Source organism: Corapipo altera, unplaced genomic scaffold, assembly GCF_003945725.1.
Source record: "Corapipo altera isolate COAL_440 unplaced genomic scaffold, ASM394572v1 48b, whole genome shotgun sequence".
NCBI classification, from domain to species: Eukaryota; Metazoa; Chordata; class Aves; order Passeriformes; family Pipridae; genus Corapipo; species Corapipo altera.
The window spans coordinates 6,761,044-6,781,405 of NW_020884884.1; the positions used below are offsets into that span (position 1 = coordinate 6,761,044).

General features: G+C 41.1%; 1 protein-coding gene across 1 annotated transcript in view; it reads left to right on the top strand.

Annotated features, from left to right (window-relative positions):
- Positions 1–407: 407 nt before the first annotated feature.
- Positions 408–20,362, top strand: part of EML4 (EMAP like 4) — a 149,996-nt gene continuing 130,041 nt past the window's right edge. Inside the window, exon 1 of the mRNA XM_027641481.1 lies at positions 408–574. Coding sequence (XP_027497282.1) covers positions 550–574 — 25 coding nt within the window. The 5' untranslated portion in view covers positions 408–549. The remainder of the gene's footprint in view (positions 575–20,362) is intronic.

Below are 20,362 nucleotides of genomic sequence, written 5' to 3' on the forward strand. Positions count from 1 at the left end.
GCGTGCTGATCCCAGCACCGCCGCTGCCCCCGGCCGAGAGCTGCGACCCGCAGCCCGTCCTCTCCCCCGTTCCCGGGAGTCCCGGAGCAGCGGGAGCTCTCGCGGGAGCCGCAGCCGGAGGCGGCCCCGAGCCGCCTGCCCGCCGGCGGGGGCTGCGGCGGGGCCGGCCCGCCCGCAGGGGAAGCGGCGACTGCCAGGGCGGGCGGAGTCGGAAGCACGACAGCACGGGGCGCTGGGGCGGCGCTGGCGGCGGCGGGAGGAGCTCGGCACTCGCTGCCGTGCTAGGGTCGCGGAGCAGGGAGGGAGCCGGGCAGCTCTGGCCCCGCAGCAGCAGCAGCAGAGCAGCAGCAGAAGGAGGAGGAGGAGCCGGAACCGCCTCCCGCCGCCGAGCGCGGGGAGCCGCCGGAGCCGCTGCCCCGGGCGGCTTATGAGCCCTAGGCTGCGGCGCCGCCGCTGCCTGCCGCCGCTCCGCGGGTGAATGAACCTGCCCCGGCCGACGACGACGGCGGCTTCGCCTCGGGCTACGGCACCACTGTCTCCCCGCACAAAATGGACGGTTTCGCCGGGAGTTTGGGTGAGCGGCGGCGGGACGGGACGGGACGAGCGTGCCGACAGGCGCCCGGCAGCCCTGCGGCGGGGCCGGGGGCGCGCACCTGCGGGCGGCGGCGATGCGGGACCCGCGGGCTGGGGCTGCGCGGGGCCGGGCGGGCGACGGGGACCGTGGTGCGGGGGCGATGCGGTGCCGGCCGGGCCGGTGCGTGCGAACACTGCCCGCCGCGGGAGGGTGGGGAGGGGATGCCAGCGCGAAATCTGGTCAGCTTCAAACCATCTGTTGCGAGAGCTCCGGCTGCACTTGCCTCCTTTGTTCTTCCCCTCCTGCGCTTCCCCAGAGTTAGTTGCTTGGCTTTGGGCTGTTGGCTTATTTAATTGATTTTTTTTTTTTTTATGTTACTTTGTTTTTCGTATCTCCCTGTTGCTCCGGGGCGGGAGAGACCCCGGCCGGGCGGGCGCCGCGGCCCCGGGTGTCGCAGGAGGAGCCCCAGGAGCGCGGACAGCTCTGCCCTGGCCCGACTCCACGGGGCTCCCTCGCACCCCTGGAAAGCTGGGGGCGCTGGCGGCGTCCGCGGAGGTGTTAGTGGGGAAATGGGCGCCTTCCCGCTGTCCGAGCATCCGTCCGTGCGCCCGAGGAACCCTCCTGGCTCCCCGGGTGTCAGGTTCCTCTGCCTGGAGCCGTGGCGTGATCGAAAATATTTGCTGCTTGCTCATCTAAATATTGCAGAAAACTGACAGGCTGCGTTCCCTTCAGTTTTATTAAGGCTGTGGCAAATGCTCAGCAGTTTCTTGGAGAAAAAAACCCAACTCCACCAGCCTACTTTCTGACTGGTTTGAAGGACAGATTGCATGGGGTACCAAGTTGTCCTGACTACAAGTGCGAACTGAAAACGTATCCAGCTGTAAGAGTTGTAAACTGCGTGAGTTTTTATTTCTGCAAATTGCAAGACCATTGTCTTTGCAGTGCTGCTTACCTGCCGCTCTCATCGTATGCCTTCTATTTGCTTTCAGCACTCCTGCATCTGTTGCAGGCACTTCGTGATCAAACTCACTCCAGCTTTTGTAGAAGAATAAATCTGTGCCTCTTAAAAATCAGATTAATTTATTTTTATGTCACTCCTGTGAAATCTGTAGCAATAGTGAATAGTTCTCAATTCTCTGGAAAAATTGACTCATTTAAATACTTCTGAGTGTGATCCTAACCTTTCAGGTTTTTGAAATGTCAACTCCAGCATTTTGGGCACCTGTCCAAACCAAACTGGTGCACCATAATTAACAGTATGCTTTGGTAGTTTGGCTCTTTGCCTGATATACTGTCCTTGCTCAAGTAACTGCCATGGCCATTTTATATCTGGTGATCAAAAAGCGACACGCGGAGGAATTGTACGGGTTCTATTCCCGGTTTTCTGAGGAAAGATTGTGCTTGTGGGTGACATATGCAAATATGCCATGTTTAATATTTATGAACCTCTTTACCCAGCAGAGGAGCTGATCACCATATCAAAGCACACCGATATTGCTTTTAACTCACAGAGTATTGGCCCCGTGAGGTTGATATTTAGAAATAATTGTTTTCTGCTGCAAGTGGAAAAAAACAATTATTATGAAATAATAAAGCGTCATTTTATTGCACAGGGGTTTCTCGCCGAGCGGTGGCACGGGATTGTCAGATTGCCCAGCACCGTGTGTTGGAGTGGCGATGGGCTCTTTGGGGCTTCCCATGTGCCTTATTAAGGGCGACTCCATCTGGACCTTTAATTTGTTTCACTGTTTGGTCAGGAAGGTACTGTGATTTTGTTAGAATTTAATGAGGATTAAGCTCAGCTCAGCCTTTTAAACTGTGTATTATGATATTCACTGCTAGTTGGCCTTTTGATTTTGCTTTTGTGGCAAGCAGTGATGCACAGTGGTTTTCTGGGCTTGGTCTGTGGAGAGGGCATTCCCAGAATCTTTAACTTTGAAGTATGAAAGTTTGTGTGACTTTCTTGTTTTCAGGTTTGAATCATGCTGCTTAGTCCTCTTCTGTGTTTATAATCACTTGTTGGCTGTTCTAGCTGCTAACGAGCACATAATGTTCATAAAGACGTGTGAATTGTTCTGAGACCTTTTTTTTTTTTTTTTAAGCATCTCTAATTAAAATCTAATGGCTTGGATTTAATTAGTTGTCTGCTGAATGTCTTTTAGGAAGGCCATAAATTAATGTGCTTTAGAATGAAATGTAAAAATTAATTAAAATTATTGTTGGCAAAACTGTGCTATCTCTGTATGTGCATGCTCAACCAGTCAAGCGAGCTTATTAGAGAGCACGTTGTCCTTCTAATGCCTCTTGTCATTATCTGGAAGGCAAAATGTTATTACAGATTGTGCCCTCCAGCACAGGCAGAAATACCTTCTTACATGTCTCTTGTAGTTGAAAATACTTTATGCAGCTGTTTTCTTTTGGCTTCACATTGAAATTTTTATGAGAATAAACAGATGAAAGAAACCATTTTATATGTAATTTAGAAAATTGTTTTGATTATTAGTTTAGTAAATGCTTATGTAGCACTCAACATGAGTGTACATTACTGTATACAGTAAAAAAAGCCTATGTGTGTTATGAGTTAGTTTGCACAGTTGAAATATGCATTGATTGACTCTTTATAAAGCACTGAGTTATTTCATGTTTTCTGGGACTTCGATACCTTTTGAATATTGCCAGTAGCAAAGTGGTTATTGAATCCCATTTATTGTCTCAAGTAGGACAGTCATACCTTACATTTGAGCATTTCTAACATGATGGTTGTCAGAAAGGTCAATGGATTTTGGTCATCTGCTTTTTCAGATGCATCCCTCAAAGTAAAAGAGTATGCTGCTGAATGGGAACAAGAAGCCTGGAGACTTGGACCCAGTGCCTGGGCTCTTGCCTTGTGTGCTTGCTGAGACAGGAGCACAGCATGGGTGTCTGGCTCTCAGTCTGCCAAGTTCCCTTGCGTCTTAGAGTCCTCATCAAAGCAGCCTGGATACATGCATCTTCAGGGGAAAGAAAGCTCTGTTAATTCCACCAAAAGAATCAAGCAGAAAGTTCTATCAAAAGCAAAAAAAAAAAAAAAGGCAAATAAACAAAAAGCCCATGAGGGAAATAGTACAGCCAAGGCTTTCTATAAGTGTTGTCGTGCTTCATCCCTCTTTCCTGTTTGGTCTGTACTACTGCCCTGTATCTCTTCCACTCTTATTACTGGTGCCTGTGAGCCCATGGTGAACGGGTTCAGTTATGTCCATCAGAGGTCTGCAGGACTGTAGAAGGCTGACAGTTTTGCCAGTGGTAATTTTGATTTTTAGGTACCATCACGGATTATGTTAGTTTACAGCCTTCCTGCCCGCCCCTGTGTTTTGGTGGATTTCTGCCTAAATTGGCCTATTATGGGATTAGGAGAAGCATGACAGATGGTGGGAGGGAAGCAATAAGAGCCTTCAGCTGAGGGTAGGTGGGACCTGGTGGCACTGTGCCACCTAGTTGTCAGCTCTTAGGGTGGCTCTGCCGTGTTGTGGACCTGCTGCAGTGAGGAGGGCAATGCCTTTCTTAGGCTTAAAATGTAACTTTCTGATGCAGCTAAAGTCCACTTTCAGCTGAAAGGTATCTCAGAGTTCTGTCTTAATATGAAGCATTTGTCACTCTGTCACTTCCCCGTGGCATTCTTAAGCTGTTCATTTATCTTACTTTCTGTAAGGTTAATTGTCAAAGGTATGAGATTTACTAGATTTGGAGTTATGAAGAGTCAGCCGTGACAGGCTGCCTGGGGCTGGTGAGGAGTGCTCTTTGGTGAACAGTTTTCCATTGCTTTTAGCTATCGCATTGTTTTCTCGTCTGAGAAAGCTTCTGTTAATTGAACTCTGTAACAATAACTCATTGTAAACAAAGATATGGAAGCATTCATCAGATTATGTTAAAAAAATGACTACAGCCTTTTCCAAGTTTGTCACCAGTGTATGATAACAATGTGGAAGAAAGCATTTCAACAAGACTCTCTCCAGTGATGAGGTCTGTGGCAGAATAGTAACTCATAAAAAAAAAAAAGTGAAAAAGTCTCAACTTCTGAATACTACTGACCATGTTTTTTGTGCAGCTGTGCTGAATGCCTTGAAGCTTAGAAGCAGTCTTTACTGAAGGATTCTCTGTGGTTGAAAACATTTTCACAGAGAAATTAAAATCACTCTTGAAGTCTCAGGCAGGCAGAAAAATGTAGGAATTTTTTTTAAAGATTATTTGAGTTTATGCACTTTTTTCAGAGAAATAGAAAATAAAGGAGAGCTGGAATGACTTAAGTGCAGACCAGTGTTTGCTCTGCTGTTGGTGTTAGTGGAGGGAGAACTGGAGACATAAGAAAGACTATTTTTTTTGTCATTTTATGTAATATCTACATATTGTTCTGTAGCTGTATACATACCTCAACTAACTGCAGTTTATATGCTAACTACTTACTGGAGGGGTGACATGTAGGTAAGTTCATATTTCCCCCTCCCCTCCCCCCATTTCTTTTACTGGGTATTGTATAGAAGCTTTTGAGAAAGATTCCTGTTTCATAGGTATTTCAGATCAGTGTTGGGGTAGGTGCTGGGACAGTGTTGTGACTATGTGCTGCTCCTCTGCACTGAAAGAACCAACAGTGTCTTTTGAACCCATGGCTTTGCAAAAACCCAGTAAGCCTTCTCCAAAGCCCCCAGAATGTGTGGGCAGGTCTGCCAGAGGGCTCAGGGGAGCTCAAGCGGAGAGGATCTTGTGGTCACTAGTGCTGTGAGCCTGGGAAGTGTGTGTGGATCATGATTCATCTCTGGCTGGGCTTACTAACGAGAAAAATGAGTGTGTGGGGTATTTGTCATTTATTTGGGCTAGAATATTAGGTTTTATTGTTGCCCGTCTAGACTGCAGAAGTGGCCGTGGTGCTGCAATGCAATTGCTCATAGCAACGGCGAGTTCAGCCTAACTGTTCGTGGGATTGCTGTGTGCTATTGTCAGTGTGCTAGTCTTCTTAAAAATAAAAGCTTTGGCAGGACGTCAGTCTACTCTGCCTGAGAAGGATGGCCTTGGTTGGTGCCAAGGGTGATTAAACTACAGCAGCGAGGAGGACAGGCTGTTGAGTTCAGAAACTCGGGGGTGGCTCACCTTTTGCTAAAGGGGTCTTTAGTTTATGGGCAGTGAGAAGGAATCCTTTGCTCTCTAGCCAGCAGAGAAGCAAAGGATTATGTATTTAAAAAACAATCCTATTTTTGCACAAAGCAATTGGCAATATTTGCCCTAGTTGTGAGTAATACTCTCACTTTTACAAACAAACAAACAAAAAAGAAGCAGTATCCCAAACATAGGAGTCTCTATGAGAAAGACTTTTCTCTTCTTTAGAAAGGCTTTTAATGCCTGGGATGCTGAGAGTAATTTTTGACCTTACAGTGTGTTTTTCATACTCTAACTGAATACTTTTGATATGGGAGTAGAGTTACCTGACAGGATTGTCTCTTGCCTGAAAAACCTACTGTGAAAGGATTTTTTTCCTTCTGTGCTTTATATCATGAAGTACATAAGAGGGAAAAAGTTAGTCAAGAACAGTGCTATTAGAAATTCTCTGAAGCATCATTTTGTTTTTTAAGCAGCATTATGTTGCTAACTGTGTTGCTAGTAAGTACAGGATGATTTGTATGTTACTGCTTGCTCTTCAAAGGAACTGCTTCTCTTCTTCGTGTGGTTTGTATCAGTTACTGAGGTTTATTTTTCTTTCTCTCTTTAGGTCCTTGCTAAATCTAATCTTTAATGAATGTGATCTTAAGGCCAAGAACATTGTTCCTGTTTTACCCACACATAATGTAATAGGAAGGGTGTTAGAGGATAATTAATTTTATAGCACATGGCATGTATGATGATCTCTGCTCTTGCTGGTACTGAGCATTTCTAGTACGGACAGTCTTCTGTTTAGGACATGAAAATCACCTGATAAACAACTTTCACAAGCCTCACTAACTTCCTTTTCAAGAAGTCTGTCTACAGTTACTTACGGTCTCAGGTGGAACCACTGCTCGCCTTGCTTTTCCTTTCTGTAAACAAGTGAGCACAAGAACCAGCAGTTTAAAGAGAAATTGCTTGCCTTGTTTTCATCATCTGCTTGTTTAAATTGATGCAGAATACTAGTTTTCTGGGCTTTTCTTTCATGGAATGCTGAAGGATGGGTACCTGGGCTTCCTGCCCTAAGACTTTTTACAGGGTTGGATTAACCAGGGGCTTTTTTTTAATTAGCTTTTTGATTGTTTTGCCTCTCAGTGGGTTGCCTCTTTTGCTCATCCTCAATAGTTTCAGCCTAACTTGTTTACTAAATATAGCTGTGTCTTGTTCTTTAACTACTGGTTTCTCAGACTCCTTTCCTGACTCTTTGATGGCTGCACTGCTGCACTTGGTGTGACAGTGCTGGTCATTGTGAAGGACAACTGTTTTAGCAAGGGTTTGGAGAATCCAGTTTCTTTCTTTGGTTGGTGGTGTACACTGCCTTTCTGCCCCATCTAGTGATGTGGGTTACATGCTCTTTCAGCTTTTAAGCAAGATATTTTTGAGTGCAAATATGTCTTATTGTAGTGAAGCCTAAAATCAGCTCTTAAAAGAAACCTCTAAGACTCAATTTGTGAGTATTAACAGACAGCACTAGAAGTAGGCTTACTTTTTATATTTAAATACGTTTTCTTAACTTTCTGGAGCTGTTTGCACTTGTGAATGACTCTTATGCATAATAGAAGTGCAGTGTAAGGGGCAAGAGAGGGAACAACATAGCTATGCATTATAAATGGGTATATTTTGGAGAGGTACAGTTTCATTGAATTTCAGATGTTGTATTAAATTAAACAAAAATACTTTCTGTTGCCTCTTGCCTGATTCTCTTGTTTCATTGGAACTCCACTCATAGCTGTGAATGCAGTGCTCCAGCCTGGAGTTGGTTCCCATTTCTTCTGCCAGTTTCTCTGGACTTGAAAAATAGGCAGGGGGTGGGGGGAGTTGGAGGGGAGGCTGAAACCAACCTGTTTTGTGTTTGAATATATTTTGAATTTGTGTAAGCAGTTTTAATGCATCAAGCTAAATTGGCAGGCTTTTATAATCCTCTGGGAAAACTGGGAGTTTGAAACCCAGTGGTTCTAAGCCCCAGATTTGGCTCCCTAAAGGGATGCTGTAAATTGGTTACATCTAGAAATGTGGGTTTAGTTAAAGTAAATGAGAATGTGTTTCCATGAGAACTTTATAAAGGCAAAAAAGCTGGATTTCTTTATTCTGAGTGGAGGACACAAAAGCAAGTAAATGGCTATTGACAAGAGAAATTTATATTTGCTGTCCAAACACAGAGGTAATGATTTCACCACTCTTTATGGTCTTTAATGAAATTATGACATAAGGGTACTAGAAATTGTTTTAAAATGCTTAAATTCAGTCAGCGGCTGAGGTAAGCAAGCCTGCCCATACATAACTAATTTAGCAATCCCAAATATACATAAGATGGTAGAACTATTAGTTTCCTTATAGTTTATTATATGTTACTTTTTACTCTTTTGAGAACAAAAGAAAAATGTTGCCTTTGCATCAGAGTTCTGATGAGTTTTGTGCCCATCACTGTATGAAACAACAGCAGTAGGGTGGGCTCCAGTTTCCTTCCCCCTTACTCGTGGTTACAAGCAGACAATGCCATTTTCTTTAGACATTTCCTGTTGTGTGCATTATATGGATCTTTTCTTAATTAGAACTCTGGATTTCATTGGCAAACTCTGTTTAAAAATGGCAGAGTAGAGACCAGTCTTACAGGTTTAGTTTTTGAGGAAAGACATCACCTCCCCAAACTAACTTTTTTTTAGTCTTTATTATGCATCTTACAGTACCTTTGGCTTCTATAACTAACAGGCAAACTTTGGAGTGGCTTTGAATTGTAGACATAATCCTTTAGGTAGGGCATGACTGACTGAATTCTTTTCTAGGAGCAGAAGATATTGGAAACCTGACCACGTGGAATGGAAGGAAAAGGGTTGTTGTTAAAGATTTTCTCACACATCTCTGGTTTGATGTAGCTGTGGTGAAGCCGTGCTTTGCATTGGAGCAGTTCTGACATGATTGCTGTATGTGTACGTCTGGGCTCCTCTGGGAGCAAAGTCCACTTCGGATATGTTAACATGCATTGCAACTGTTAAGATTTCGGGATTTTCAGAAGCAGCTTGATTGAAAGGAATTTCAGAAGAAATGTGCTTTTCGGTGTTTCCAAAGAGAGGTGTGGAAAGGAGGAACCTTCAGCAGTAGGAACGACAAATTAAACTCTTTCAACTGCAAGATTCAGAGACATGGAAATACTCATGTCTGCCTGCATAGTATCACTTAGCTTTTTTAAACAAGAACTCTAACAAGGAGATAATTACAACTTTGTTTAGCTACGACATTCTACATTGAACTGCTATCTCCTCCTCTCCCAGCATGTACTGTGCAAATGCCATCAGAGAGACCTAGCAGGAAATCACTGGTTTGTCTGGCTGTGTTGCTTGTTTTCTGAACTCTAAAGATGTCCGTTACAGTGATGAGGCAAGGGAGACAACAACAGACAGTCCAAACTCTTTTTGCCTTTTTTTTTTTTCTTTCATAGGATAAGCATGAAACAGCACCCAGTCCCTATGGAGAGGTTTGTGGTAGCTGTAATAAGCACTGCTTTGATATCATTTTGGACTCACTTGCATTGAGGTTGGTGATGGGGAAGATGTCCTCATGTCTATTTCCTAAGCATTTAACATAGGAGATGGCATTTTTCCATGAAAATTATATGACAAATTTAAGAAAGACAACATGTTGGCAGTGCAGTTCTCCAGATTTGTTTTTTTTCCGTATTTTCTGTAATTTTTGACTGTAGTATTTTCTGAAGGATGCTTGGAGGAGTGAAGGGTTGGTTATAAACAAAGAGGTGAGTGATTGGAGATATTTTCAAAGTAGGTTTAAAAATGGAAATTGCTTGTCTTCCTCTTAAACATAGAGGAAAGTGGGTATTAGACATAGTTGTAGAAAAGTGAGCAATTCAGAGTCTTGTAAAACACAGTTTTTTTTCTGAACACTTAATCTGACTTACTAGTGTTTCATTAGAAGTGATGCTTCAGTGTGGCACTATTCCCATGCTGTTTGCTTGAATAGCTAACCTGAATGGTTAGGTACAAGCCTAAGTAGGTGTGAATACATATCCATTGCTCCTTATGTGCCTTTTCAGTTCTGGACACGGACATGCTCAGTAATTGGGACTTGTACAACTGTGTGACTGGGTTGTTCTATGGATCATAAGCTAAGGGATGTCAGTGATATGCCTTTTCCAGGGGACTTCAGTACCATGGAGTAATACAAATACAGAAATGAATCATCTCAAATGTCCTGGCTGTGTGTGAGAGAGTTGGGAGCTGCAGAGTCAGGAGCTCTGTCCTCGTCCTGTGATTGGGTTTGGGAAGAAATGAGTGCTGGCCCCTGAGTGCCATAGAGCCTTGGGTGGTGCATCTCCAAAGTCTAACCAGCATATAAGTATGTAATGGCATTACAAACTGATATACATTTTTATGATTTGATTGAAAAATTGTCTAAGTGCGGAGAATACAAATAATTTCTGTGTGAGATTAACATCATGCCTCAAGTTTTTCCAGGCTAACTGGTTTAGCTGCAAAGAAAATAGGTAGAAGCTATCAATCTGCAAATTTGTAAACTCTGAAGTTTAGAACCACTGCAGCCAAGGATTGAAAAACAATCCCACTTTATTCATGATGTGGACAAATACAGACTAGAAGTTATTGTTTAATCACAGAATGGTTTGGTTTGGAAGGGACCTTAAAGATCTAGTTCCTACCTCCCTGTTGTGGGCAGGGACATCTTCCACTAGACCAGGTTGCTCAAAGCCTCATCTGATGAAAAATCTAATTCTAAAACAGACTTCCATGTTTCATTTTTAGATGCCAAACCTGTTAATAGTTGTTAGTTATTTAAATATTAGTTAAATATTCCAGGTCATATGCATCAATTACTTACTTAGAACTGTTAGGTATGTAGAGTGTATGGCACAGGAGGGAGAAGAACCCTCCTGTCCCAATCTTTTGAGTGTGACAATTTCATACATTTAAATTTTAAATTTGCAAGAATCCATTTGGGGCTTGTAGGCCTAACAACTTTATCACTGTGGGTCTTGCATTTATTTGGGGTGTGTTTTAGAGAATTTTTTTGACGATAACTTGGCATATCGTTCTATTTTCCGCTTTGCTGCTTAAGTAGACAAATGTGCTTTGGTTCGTCAGTAAATATCCTACTAGAAGTTCTATTTTAAAAAAATATTTCGAACTACCTGGCTTTTTGTTTCTTTTTCTGTGCCAGCAATGTTTTTTATGATCTCAAGATGCCAGTTTCTGCTTACCCAGTTTTGTGAGCCCTTTCAGACTAAGACTGCTGACCCTTTGTCAAGTGAGTGCTCAGGGCTATGGTCCAGGTGGCTGTGTTGCTTTGTGCTTCAGTGGGAACCTGAATTCCAGCCCAAAGAGAGGCAGGACAGAGCCTGGCTCAGATTTTTAGAGGATGCTGTGATCCTTCTGCAGTGGAACCCACAGAAAGCACTTGTGAACCTTTAAGAAGTGCTTAGAATGCTAGTAGGAGAAATTACATGTACATGCAGGATCTGTTCTGTGTAAATGCAGTACTAAGGTGACTTTGGAGGGATTCAAACTGTGGGCATCCAGGTTGGTGGTTGTTACCAATCTCTGATCTTAGTGTACTGCAGAATGGTTTCTTATGAGTTAAATATTGTAGTGTGTATTAGCAAATGCAGGAAACGTGATTAGTTTGGAGGAACCTTACATTGCTTTTTCACTGGGATAATTTGTCAGTGAGTTGGTGTAGTATTGTGTGGGTCTCTAATCTCACATCCTATTTACTGAACTGGGATGGGAGACAGTTTTCTTTATATCAAGTCATCTGAATTTTGAACCGATTTTTGATCATTCATTTCATATGTGTGTGCTGAGCTCGTGGTTCTGCTACAAGAGTGTTTGTATGTGTGTAGTGTTCTGCTTGTAGAGGAATTTGGAATCATGAGAATATTTAATTTGAATTTTATTAGTCAAATGCCAAAGTGGTCATCCATCTAAAAAATGAAGAGTGTAAGCTGTTTACTACTGTGTTGAGGTATTTCAAAACACATGGATGTAAAGATTGCAAGCTGTACAAGCAGTGTCAGTCACTTTGTCTGTGCCTGCAGAAAGCCTTAAAGCTTAATGTGAGACCTATCTCTGAAAATGGCTGGACCTGTGGGAGGGAGAGTGGACATTCTGAGCTGCTGGGTGAGCACTGCTTTACCTGTGTGTTCTGAACCTGGGGTGCTTGCCTGGGACCAGCAAGGAGTTGTTTTGTGAGAGGGAGGAAGTTGCTTAGTGTGTTAAGAGCATCCTGAAGTGAGAATGTGCAGCTTCCACTCCCACAGGGATCACACACAAAGCATTTTTTGCTGTTGCTTTTACAGGGGGCTTGGATCTCTGATGCTTCTGTATTCAGTCTCTTTACTCCCATTTATTTGTGCGGTCTTCCTGCTTTAAGTGGTACTGAAAGTGTGGGCCAGCAAAGAGTTAAATGTCTGTCCTCTAACTCAGATGTTTTTGGGTTGTAAACTATGCCTTTATTCTGGATATACTGAAGTCAATGATAAAAGAAAATAGTCCTGTTAGTGTTTACAGAGCACAGAGTTTACCTTTTGTTTCTCTCTCAGCCTGTCAGTTCAGTTATTGACTCTACCACTTTCCTGGGCAGTCGATTCCTGTGCCTGACCACCCTTTCAGTGAAGAAACTTTTCTTAATATCTAATCTGAACCTGTCCTGGTGCAACTTGAGGCTATTTCCTTTTGTCCTGCCACTTGTTTCCTGGGAGAAGAAACTGACTCCCACCATATATATAACATATCTGTTGTGTAATATAGCCCTATTTGGACATACTTTTTTATATGTGTGATTAAAGCATATTTTAATTTCCTGTCAATATTATTGGGTCTTCATTGTCTTATGCATTGCAGTGAGTATTTTGGTTTGCAAAACTTAAAGCTCACTTTGAAGTAGCTTTTTTCATATTGCTATTTACGTAGTCTTTTGCATACAGTATATGGATTAAAACTCAAGATACCTTCTTCTAATCTGTGCCATCCTCAGATGCTGACTTTTAGTGGTTTCAGCATTATAGAAAAAATTTTCTGCCTCCTGGAAGCAGCTGTTAGAATAGGTTTTAGCCATTGACCTTTTGTGCTATGTTAACCATTAGTATTCTCAAAATGGAAAACTGAATCACATTGATGCTCTGAGAACTTGATGTGTTGCTGGACCACTTCCAGGATCTTAGAGCATGAGGCTGCTGCTGCTGCACTATACTGGCTGTTCAGTCCAGCAAGGTTCTTCTCTTCAGTTCTCTTCCAACAAGAAGCATCCTTCTTATTTAATAAGATGATGGGTGCCATATGGCTTTCTTCATTACCCTCTTCTCTTCTTTTAATTTTTCCTGTGTACTTATGTACTAAAAGCATCAGGAGAAACATCTTCCGTACTAGCAAGACACTGAAAGTAGGTAAGTTTCTACTTTTTTTTTTTAGGGACAGTTTACTTACAGTTTTATGAATTAAGAAAATGTTTTGCTGACATTAGTAAAATAGCCTCCTAGAATTCATGAAGACTCTTACATTTGTGGGGTTGTTTTGATGTTTGGATTTTTTGTTGTTTTTCTTTTGCTTGCAGAATGGTTAATGCATTGAACTATGGAAATGGGAAACAACTTTGTTTTTACAAAATAGAGCTACACTTTTTTAATGTATAACAAATAATTTTATTTTAAAGGCCTTTTTATTAGAGTTTTTAATACTCTGAGGTACATTCCACTTCTTTGTTAATCATTATGGTTTGATTATTTTATTTGACGTAACTCGTTTTTCAAAGGACTTTTATTGCCGCAATTACACACACAACACAAAACTTAGAAGGAAGTGCAATATCAGATCACTGGAGATTCTCTGCTGCTTTTACAGCAATTTTTATGTTTTGTGGTGTTAATGATTTCTTGCTGTGCACCTTGTGTTCCATATATGTGATGTCTATTGTATCTGCTTCATTACTGAGAATATTTTTTTGAACCCACATACGTCAATGTAATTAGTAGGAAACCTATCTTTTAGTTTTTAATTGAACACACAGTTGTATTTAAGTGCTTGCCAGTGCTACTTCTTTTATTGATCTAGCAAATGACTTATAACAGTCATATAAAATAGTTATAATTACCAAGAGGTAGTGCAGCTCTTCTGTTACGTATTGTGATCTTTTTATTGCCATATGTGGTGTTCTGCCATCATTTTGAATTTTCTTTCTACTTCCTTTTGAGTAAGCTGCATATTGAACAGTTCAGCTACTTTCTACCTACCAAAGAACACTCCGTTTTAGTTTTGAGGCAGTAATTTATAGTCCTTTGGTAGGTCAGTGTTCCTGTTTGTATGAAAACATCTCTAAAATAGTGTCAGCAAGAGCAAACTAGATGGATTCACGTTCTGGTTGTGTTTTCACTACGTTCCCTCCTTGGATGACGGACAAGACACTGCTGCCTTTGGGACCGTGCTTTGCTCTGTGTGTGTAAGCTCAGCTGTGTGATACTGTGCTGTACTGGACTCAGGAGGAGCTGAACCCAGTCTGGAGGTGTTCCTGAAACTCATGACTCAAACCATGTGGTGCATGAAGCTGTGTTGGAGGACCACAGAGGGCTGGTGAGAGACAGCTCTGGAACTAGAGGACAGTGAGCTACTCTGGGGGATTCGAGGAGAGAGCTCCTGAGCATGGCTCTTCTGCCTTGGGGAAGAAAAGGATTTTTTTTTTCCTAATCCACTTTTATAACCTCTCTTTAGGTGAATACTGAGTACTGACTGTATTTAACGTCAGGAGGGTGAGAGTAATGAAAGGTGAGCACTTGAAGCCCAAATGAGATTTTGTACAAAATATTTAGGATTAGCAGTGTGCCCATCAGCATCATAATGGATATGTTTCTGCAGAAAATTAGCTAGTTCCTGATTTGAGTTGCCAGGCTAGGTGGTTTATCTCGTAGTAACTACTTTCTTGCACATGACAAGCAGTAACTCTTCTATTGTCTCTTGTTGGAGAAGCCTTTCAGTCTTTCTAAGGAGTTTTAAGATACTGAACGTTGTAGGCTCGGCTTTGCCCTCCCCAGGAAGCCCAGGTGCAGGAGGCCGCATAGTGTTACATCTGCCTTTGACTTTGGTGGATCACTGTTGGTGTCTGTGTAGGAGGTTACGGGGAGGATCAATTTGTCATTGTATCTCTGGGGGACAGAAGATGTGGGTCTTGGAAGTGAGCGGGCAGACAGTGGTCTGAAAACTTGGCTTGGAAACCGTAGTGGTAACACTGTACCTCTGCTCTTTTTAAGAGCTCTTGAATTGAGGGGAAAGAAATTAAAGAAGGTGCCTAGCTGTTGTGTGCTGCCTGGTACGACCAGCCTGTAGTCCTGTTTCCCTTTGCAAAGACCCGTCTGTCTCTGTTGTGGAGCTCCTGTCTGCCAGCATGGTGGAGTCTGTGCACTTCCCACCCCACAGATGAAGATATCTCCTTGAGGCATGGTTGCAGAGCTGATGCTGTGAGGGGGGGAAAATGACTTGATATGGTAGTGGAGCAGTTGGGGAGCCATTTGGATACTGTTGAACTTCCCTGTTCTTTCCAAAACTCAGCAGCTTTCTTTTCCCTCTGTTCTTTTTCCTCTACTTCTTCCTTTCCTTCTACCATCCTCAAAAAGGGTGTGTGAGTAGACAAAATGTATTTTCCTTTCCAAAGCCATCTGAAAAAGGTGGATGAGTAGCATTAGGCTATGTCATTGTGTAATCTCAAAAATCATATTTAAACAAACATAATACCTTTTTTTGAACCAAACCAACCCCAGCCTTGAAATTTGCTAATGATATAATTATCCCGTTTTAGTATTATTATTTGTCTAGATGGCCTTGTTAAGGCAGTTACGCATTCATTCCAGATGAGAAAATGTGTTTTAATTACTGGTGCTGTATGGTAAAAGAAAAAAGAAGCCAACCGAATTCTGTCTCTTAGAAGGTATGCATTTTATGGAAATAGCCTGATATTAATGAATTAATAACTTTAACTTAATATTTCATTTACAAGACCAGGTTTTGAGCTTCATATTCTAGAGCTGGTATGTTGTGGAGCAGCTAATCATAGGAAAGGCAAATAAGTATGAGATTGCAGAATTTTTCTACATTAAAAATGTGACCATATGTGCCTCTGAATAATTCCAGATGGAAGGCTGCTGCTTTATAATTTGCTTTCTATTTAATTTCTTTGGAGTTCTTTACTTCTCTCTCTTTTTTTTTTTTTTTTTTTTGTATGTGTGAACAGGTCAATCCATAGATATATTACAAGCAGAAAAAAATAAAGGAATGCATAATGATAGTTTATACCAGAAGAGGTTCAGGTTGGATATTAGGAAAAATTTCTTCACAGAAAGAGTTGTAAGGCATTGCCCAGGGAAGTGATGGAGTCACCGTCCCTGGAAGTGTTAAAAAAACCTTGTGAATATGGCACTTGAGGGCATGGTTTGGTGGTGAACATGGTGGTGTGATGGGTTGACGCTTAGACTTGATGATCTGAAATGTCTTTTCCAACCCTAATGATTCTATGATTTTTTTTTTTAGTTTGCTAGGTGTGTAAATCCCACTCCCCAACATTTTGGTTGCATACCTGAGCTAACAGGAATGTGTCAGGTTTAGATTGGTCGTATAGACCTTTATGTATATCATTATTATGTAGTCCCTAAGTGATCACAGTTTACAGCACAATTCTTTTTTAATATGTATTTTTAAGAAGAATGTATCAAGAGCGTTCCCAGAGTGAATGTGAAACCTTTCGAATAAAAAGGGCAATATTTGAGGAAGTTATAAACCGCTGAAAACAGTATTATAATGAAAACTGTTTTGCAGCCTTGGCTCTGGCTGCCAACAGTAGTGCACCGTGCAACCACTTTTTGTCAGTTTATTCTGAATCCTTTCTAAAAAAAAAAAAGAAAAACACAAAGTACTCTATTCTATCAGGTAATTTTATGGACTCTTGTGTTACAAAAACAACCTTAGAAATAGGCGTAAGCTGGGTCCATGTTGCAAAGGCAATGGTTAAATATTTCATCTCAGTAATTGCAGCTGCATTCTCATGGTAAGGTGAGAAAAATGTAATTTTATGTTATAGTTAAAGAAGTCTTAATTGTTCCTGTATCTGAGGTCACTTGGGACTCCATTGCTTCAGGAGTGGGTTGTAGTAATGCTCTTACCCTCCTGCCCTGGGTAGCTTGATCATTCTTGATCCCCACATGGAATGCCTGAATTGCGTTTCTGGCCCTTATTAGTCCTACTTTCTTTATTCTTTATGATAGGGCAGTAGAATATCCCAAGGTAGTTCAGGATGATTATTGCAATTTTTACTATGTGTGTCTATTTGTGTTTTCCTTGAGTCTTCCTATATACTAATTTCTCACACAATTTAACAGTATTTTGTAAGTCAGTATGTAGGAAATAACAACTGTACCTGTGTCATTCTTTATTTTTAATTTAATTTGAAACATCACATGGGATCTGTGTGCAACTTATTAATAACAGAGATCAAAAGTGCCTCTTCCAAGTTGGTTTTTCATCTCCATCCTCCCTTTTTTTATTTCTGCTGCCACAGTCAAATTTCAGGGGTTTAAGAAAGGCTATGTACTAGTGTACTAATAAAGTAAAATGTAACTATTTACTTCATGGCAGAGGAAAGATTTGGTTTTGGCCATGACAGTTACTAAGTCAGAATATCTACAAAACTCATTTCCATATCTGAGAACTTCATCCTTCTTTTACTACTTCTTGGGATTAAACATTGATTAAATTATTACTTATTTGGGAGCTGTGTGAAATATAAAATACTTTAGAGCCTTTTTACTTTTAAGCCTTTAGAAGCTTGCCACACTGACTTTCAGCGGGTCATTTAAGTAGAGGTTCTTCATGTGCTATGGTGAGGTATTAACTCTTTGTATCTGCAAAATACAGTTCTTCTTTATGTAATGTAAGAAAACAGAGTTCTGTGATATGCCCTCTTTACAGTAAGTGTAAACATGAGTAAATTTTTTTAAAATCCCATCAGTTTCAACTGATGTTACAAATATGTGCGATATAAGAGAAATCATCTTGATTTTTCAAGAAGCAGCATCTTTGTGGAAAAGTGCAACTTGAGTAAAATAGTTTCTGGAGTACAGAACCTACTGTACAGTGCTATTTCTGAAATACTGCTAGGAAAGAGGCCAGGATTAGAAGGGGAGCAAAATTTAGCAGTAGGGGGACTGGGATTGCTAACGGTAAGCTTTTTCTCATGCTTGTGACTGTACCACTTTTATGCAGGAGTCTTTTAAAGAAGGATATCATGATATTTCTCTTTGTGCTCAAGTACTTCTGTGGCCATTTTTATCTCTGGTTTATACTTTTTTTTGTTCGAATTCTATATTTTAAAGCCTTTAGTCACTTTTCTATGAAACCTTTGCCCTGGCCCTTCAACGTATTAGATAAAAACAGTCCTTTGCAGCTAGATATTCCTGTTGACTGGCTTGTCTCTTATACAGTGTGTAAGTTTAAATATATTCACAAGCCCTTGTGTATGAGGAAAGTATTTCCTTGCAGTTGTTTTGAGAAACCAAGGAATGAATAAGCTTTTGCAATATTACACTTATTTGCTCCGTTGCTTTATAAGAACCCCCTCAGAAATGCTGCTTTGCAAATGAAATCCTGTCTACAGTTCATTTTAGAATTAAAAATAATTTTTCTGGTGAGCAGTTAACCTGGAAAACTTGCCTTGACATGTAAGGCTGATTAGCATGCATGATTGAGGTGTTCTTTGCCTGCGTTTTTTTATTTTTAATAGCTGATGTAGCAGCAGTGAGGCACCATCTGGCATTTTTTAAGGTTTGTGATCATTCCTCTGCATCAGGGTTTCAGGAAGACACTGTCACCACACCCACCAGCAGCTCCCTCTTCTCTGGGGACTCCTTTTCCTGGTATTTCCTACGGTGCCTGTGGGATTCAGCTGTTCAGAAGCATTTTGTTTGACTTGTTCCAGGTAACTGGATTTTGCTTGAGAGTCAGAAGCCCACGAGAAAAAACATTGCAAACTGGCAAAACCTGCCCACATGTGCCCTTGCAAGGGATGGGAGGCTGGTGGGGGATGTACATGCATCTAAGATCTTGGAGTTTCTTATGACAGAAACTGTGTTTTGGAGCAGAAGTGTGTAGGTCACTCAGTTATGCCAACACCAATTTTCTGTGCAGAGCACAAGGAAAATGGTGTGGGGTGGATGCATAATCAGCTTAACAAATGGCTGAATAGGTTACGTTCAATCTTTCTGCTGGAATTACCTTTGGGTAGAAATCAGGCATGAAGAGCAGGGGCCCATATGGAAGTAATTTGCTGCAAATGTGAAGAATTAAGATTTGAAAAAAGGAAAGGGATGCTATAATGGGAGGTATGGTTGCCTCCCCCAGCATATCCTTCCACACAAGCTAATGGTATTTCCTGAGGTGAAATGTGGGCTACCAGGAGACAAGAGACAGTATTAAATCTTGAAGTAAACACTTGAATGTTTAATTAATGTACTACATTAGACTACAGAAACCTGAATATGTGGGGAGGAGAGGGTGCCTTAGGAGCACAGATGATTGCAATAACCAAAATGTATTGAAAGATAAGGTGGTGCATTGCATAAAACTCTAGAGTATTGCTGAGTGTCATAACTTAGCGATACAATTAATTTCTAAATAGAGAAATTAATCTGTGTTAGTCAAAAATCTCTCATGCTATGGCTTTTGGCATGGATATATTTATAAATGGATGATATTTGGTTTGAAAGGTACCTTTTGATTACTTTGCTCTTTCTATGTGGATATGTTTGAGGTTTTTATTGTGAGATATCTGAAGAAGAAAACAGTAGGCTTGTTCTTGATTCTGCAAAACATTGATGCACCTCCTGAATAAAACTGCTAAAGAGGAATTGTAGCTGTTAAAAAACTACTTGTAGCAGGTGTTCTCTGGTTAAAATGCTTAAATATAAATGTTTCAGGTTTGTGTATCCCTAACTGCATAGACAGTGATTTCTCCAGCTCTTTTTGGTGGTCTAATATGATTACTGTAATTATCCAAATAAGCAAATCTGAAGTGACGTGGGGGTCAAAAAAGTGCAATTATACAATGAAGTTTTCTTGATATTTTTAGTAGACACATCTAAAACTCCAATTTGTATAACCTTCCGTGGTACCAATATTAGCTGCACTACATACTTTCGTCAAATGTCTAAGTGGTTATTCAGCTTTTCTCTATTTTATAAATGGATTTACCAGATGTATCTATTTAAATCATGTATTTCTGATGCTACACTATCTTGAGTCATGAAGTCTCATTTGCTCAGACTGCATTTTTATAAATGACACTTGACAAGCCAGCAGACAGGAATTCAGAAACTGGTAAGAGTTGGCATCTTTAGTCACTGATCACATTCTGCCACACGTGCTCTCTCTCAAAGATGTTCTGAGGTATGTTTGGGGTTTTTTTTTCCCTCCCCTTGCATCTGTTCATGTAGGGCTTATTCTTTGCTTGTTAGCTAATTTGCAGATGCTTTAGTTGGGCTATTTTTGTGTTTAGTTTCTCTGCAATCAGGGAGCTAACAAAAACTGTTGAATTTATTTCATGTGCATTTGTATGTACCTTACA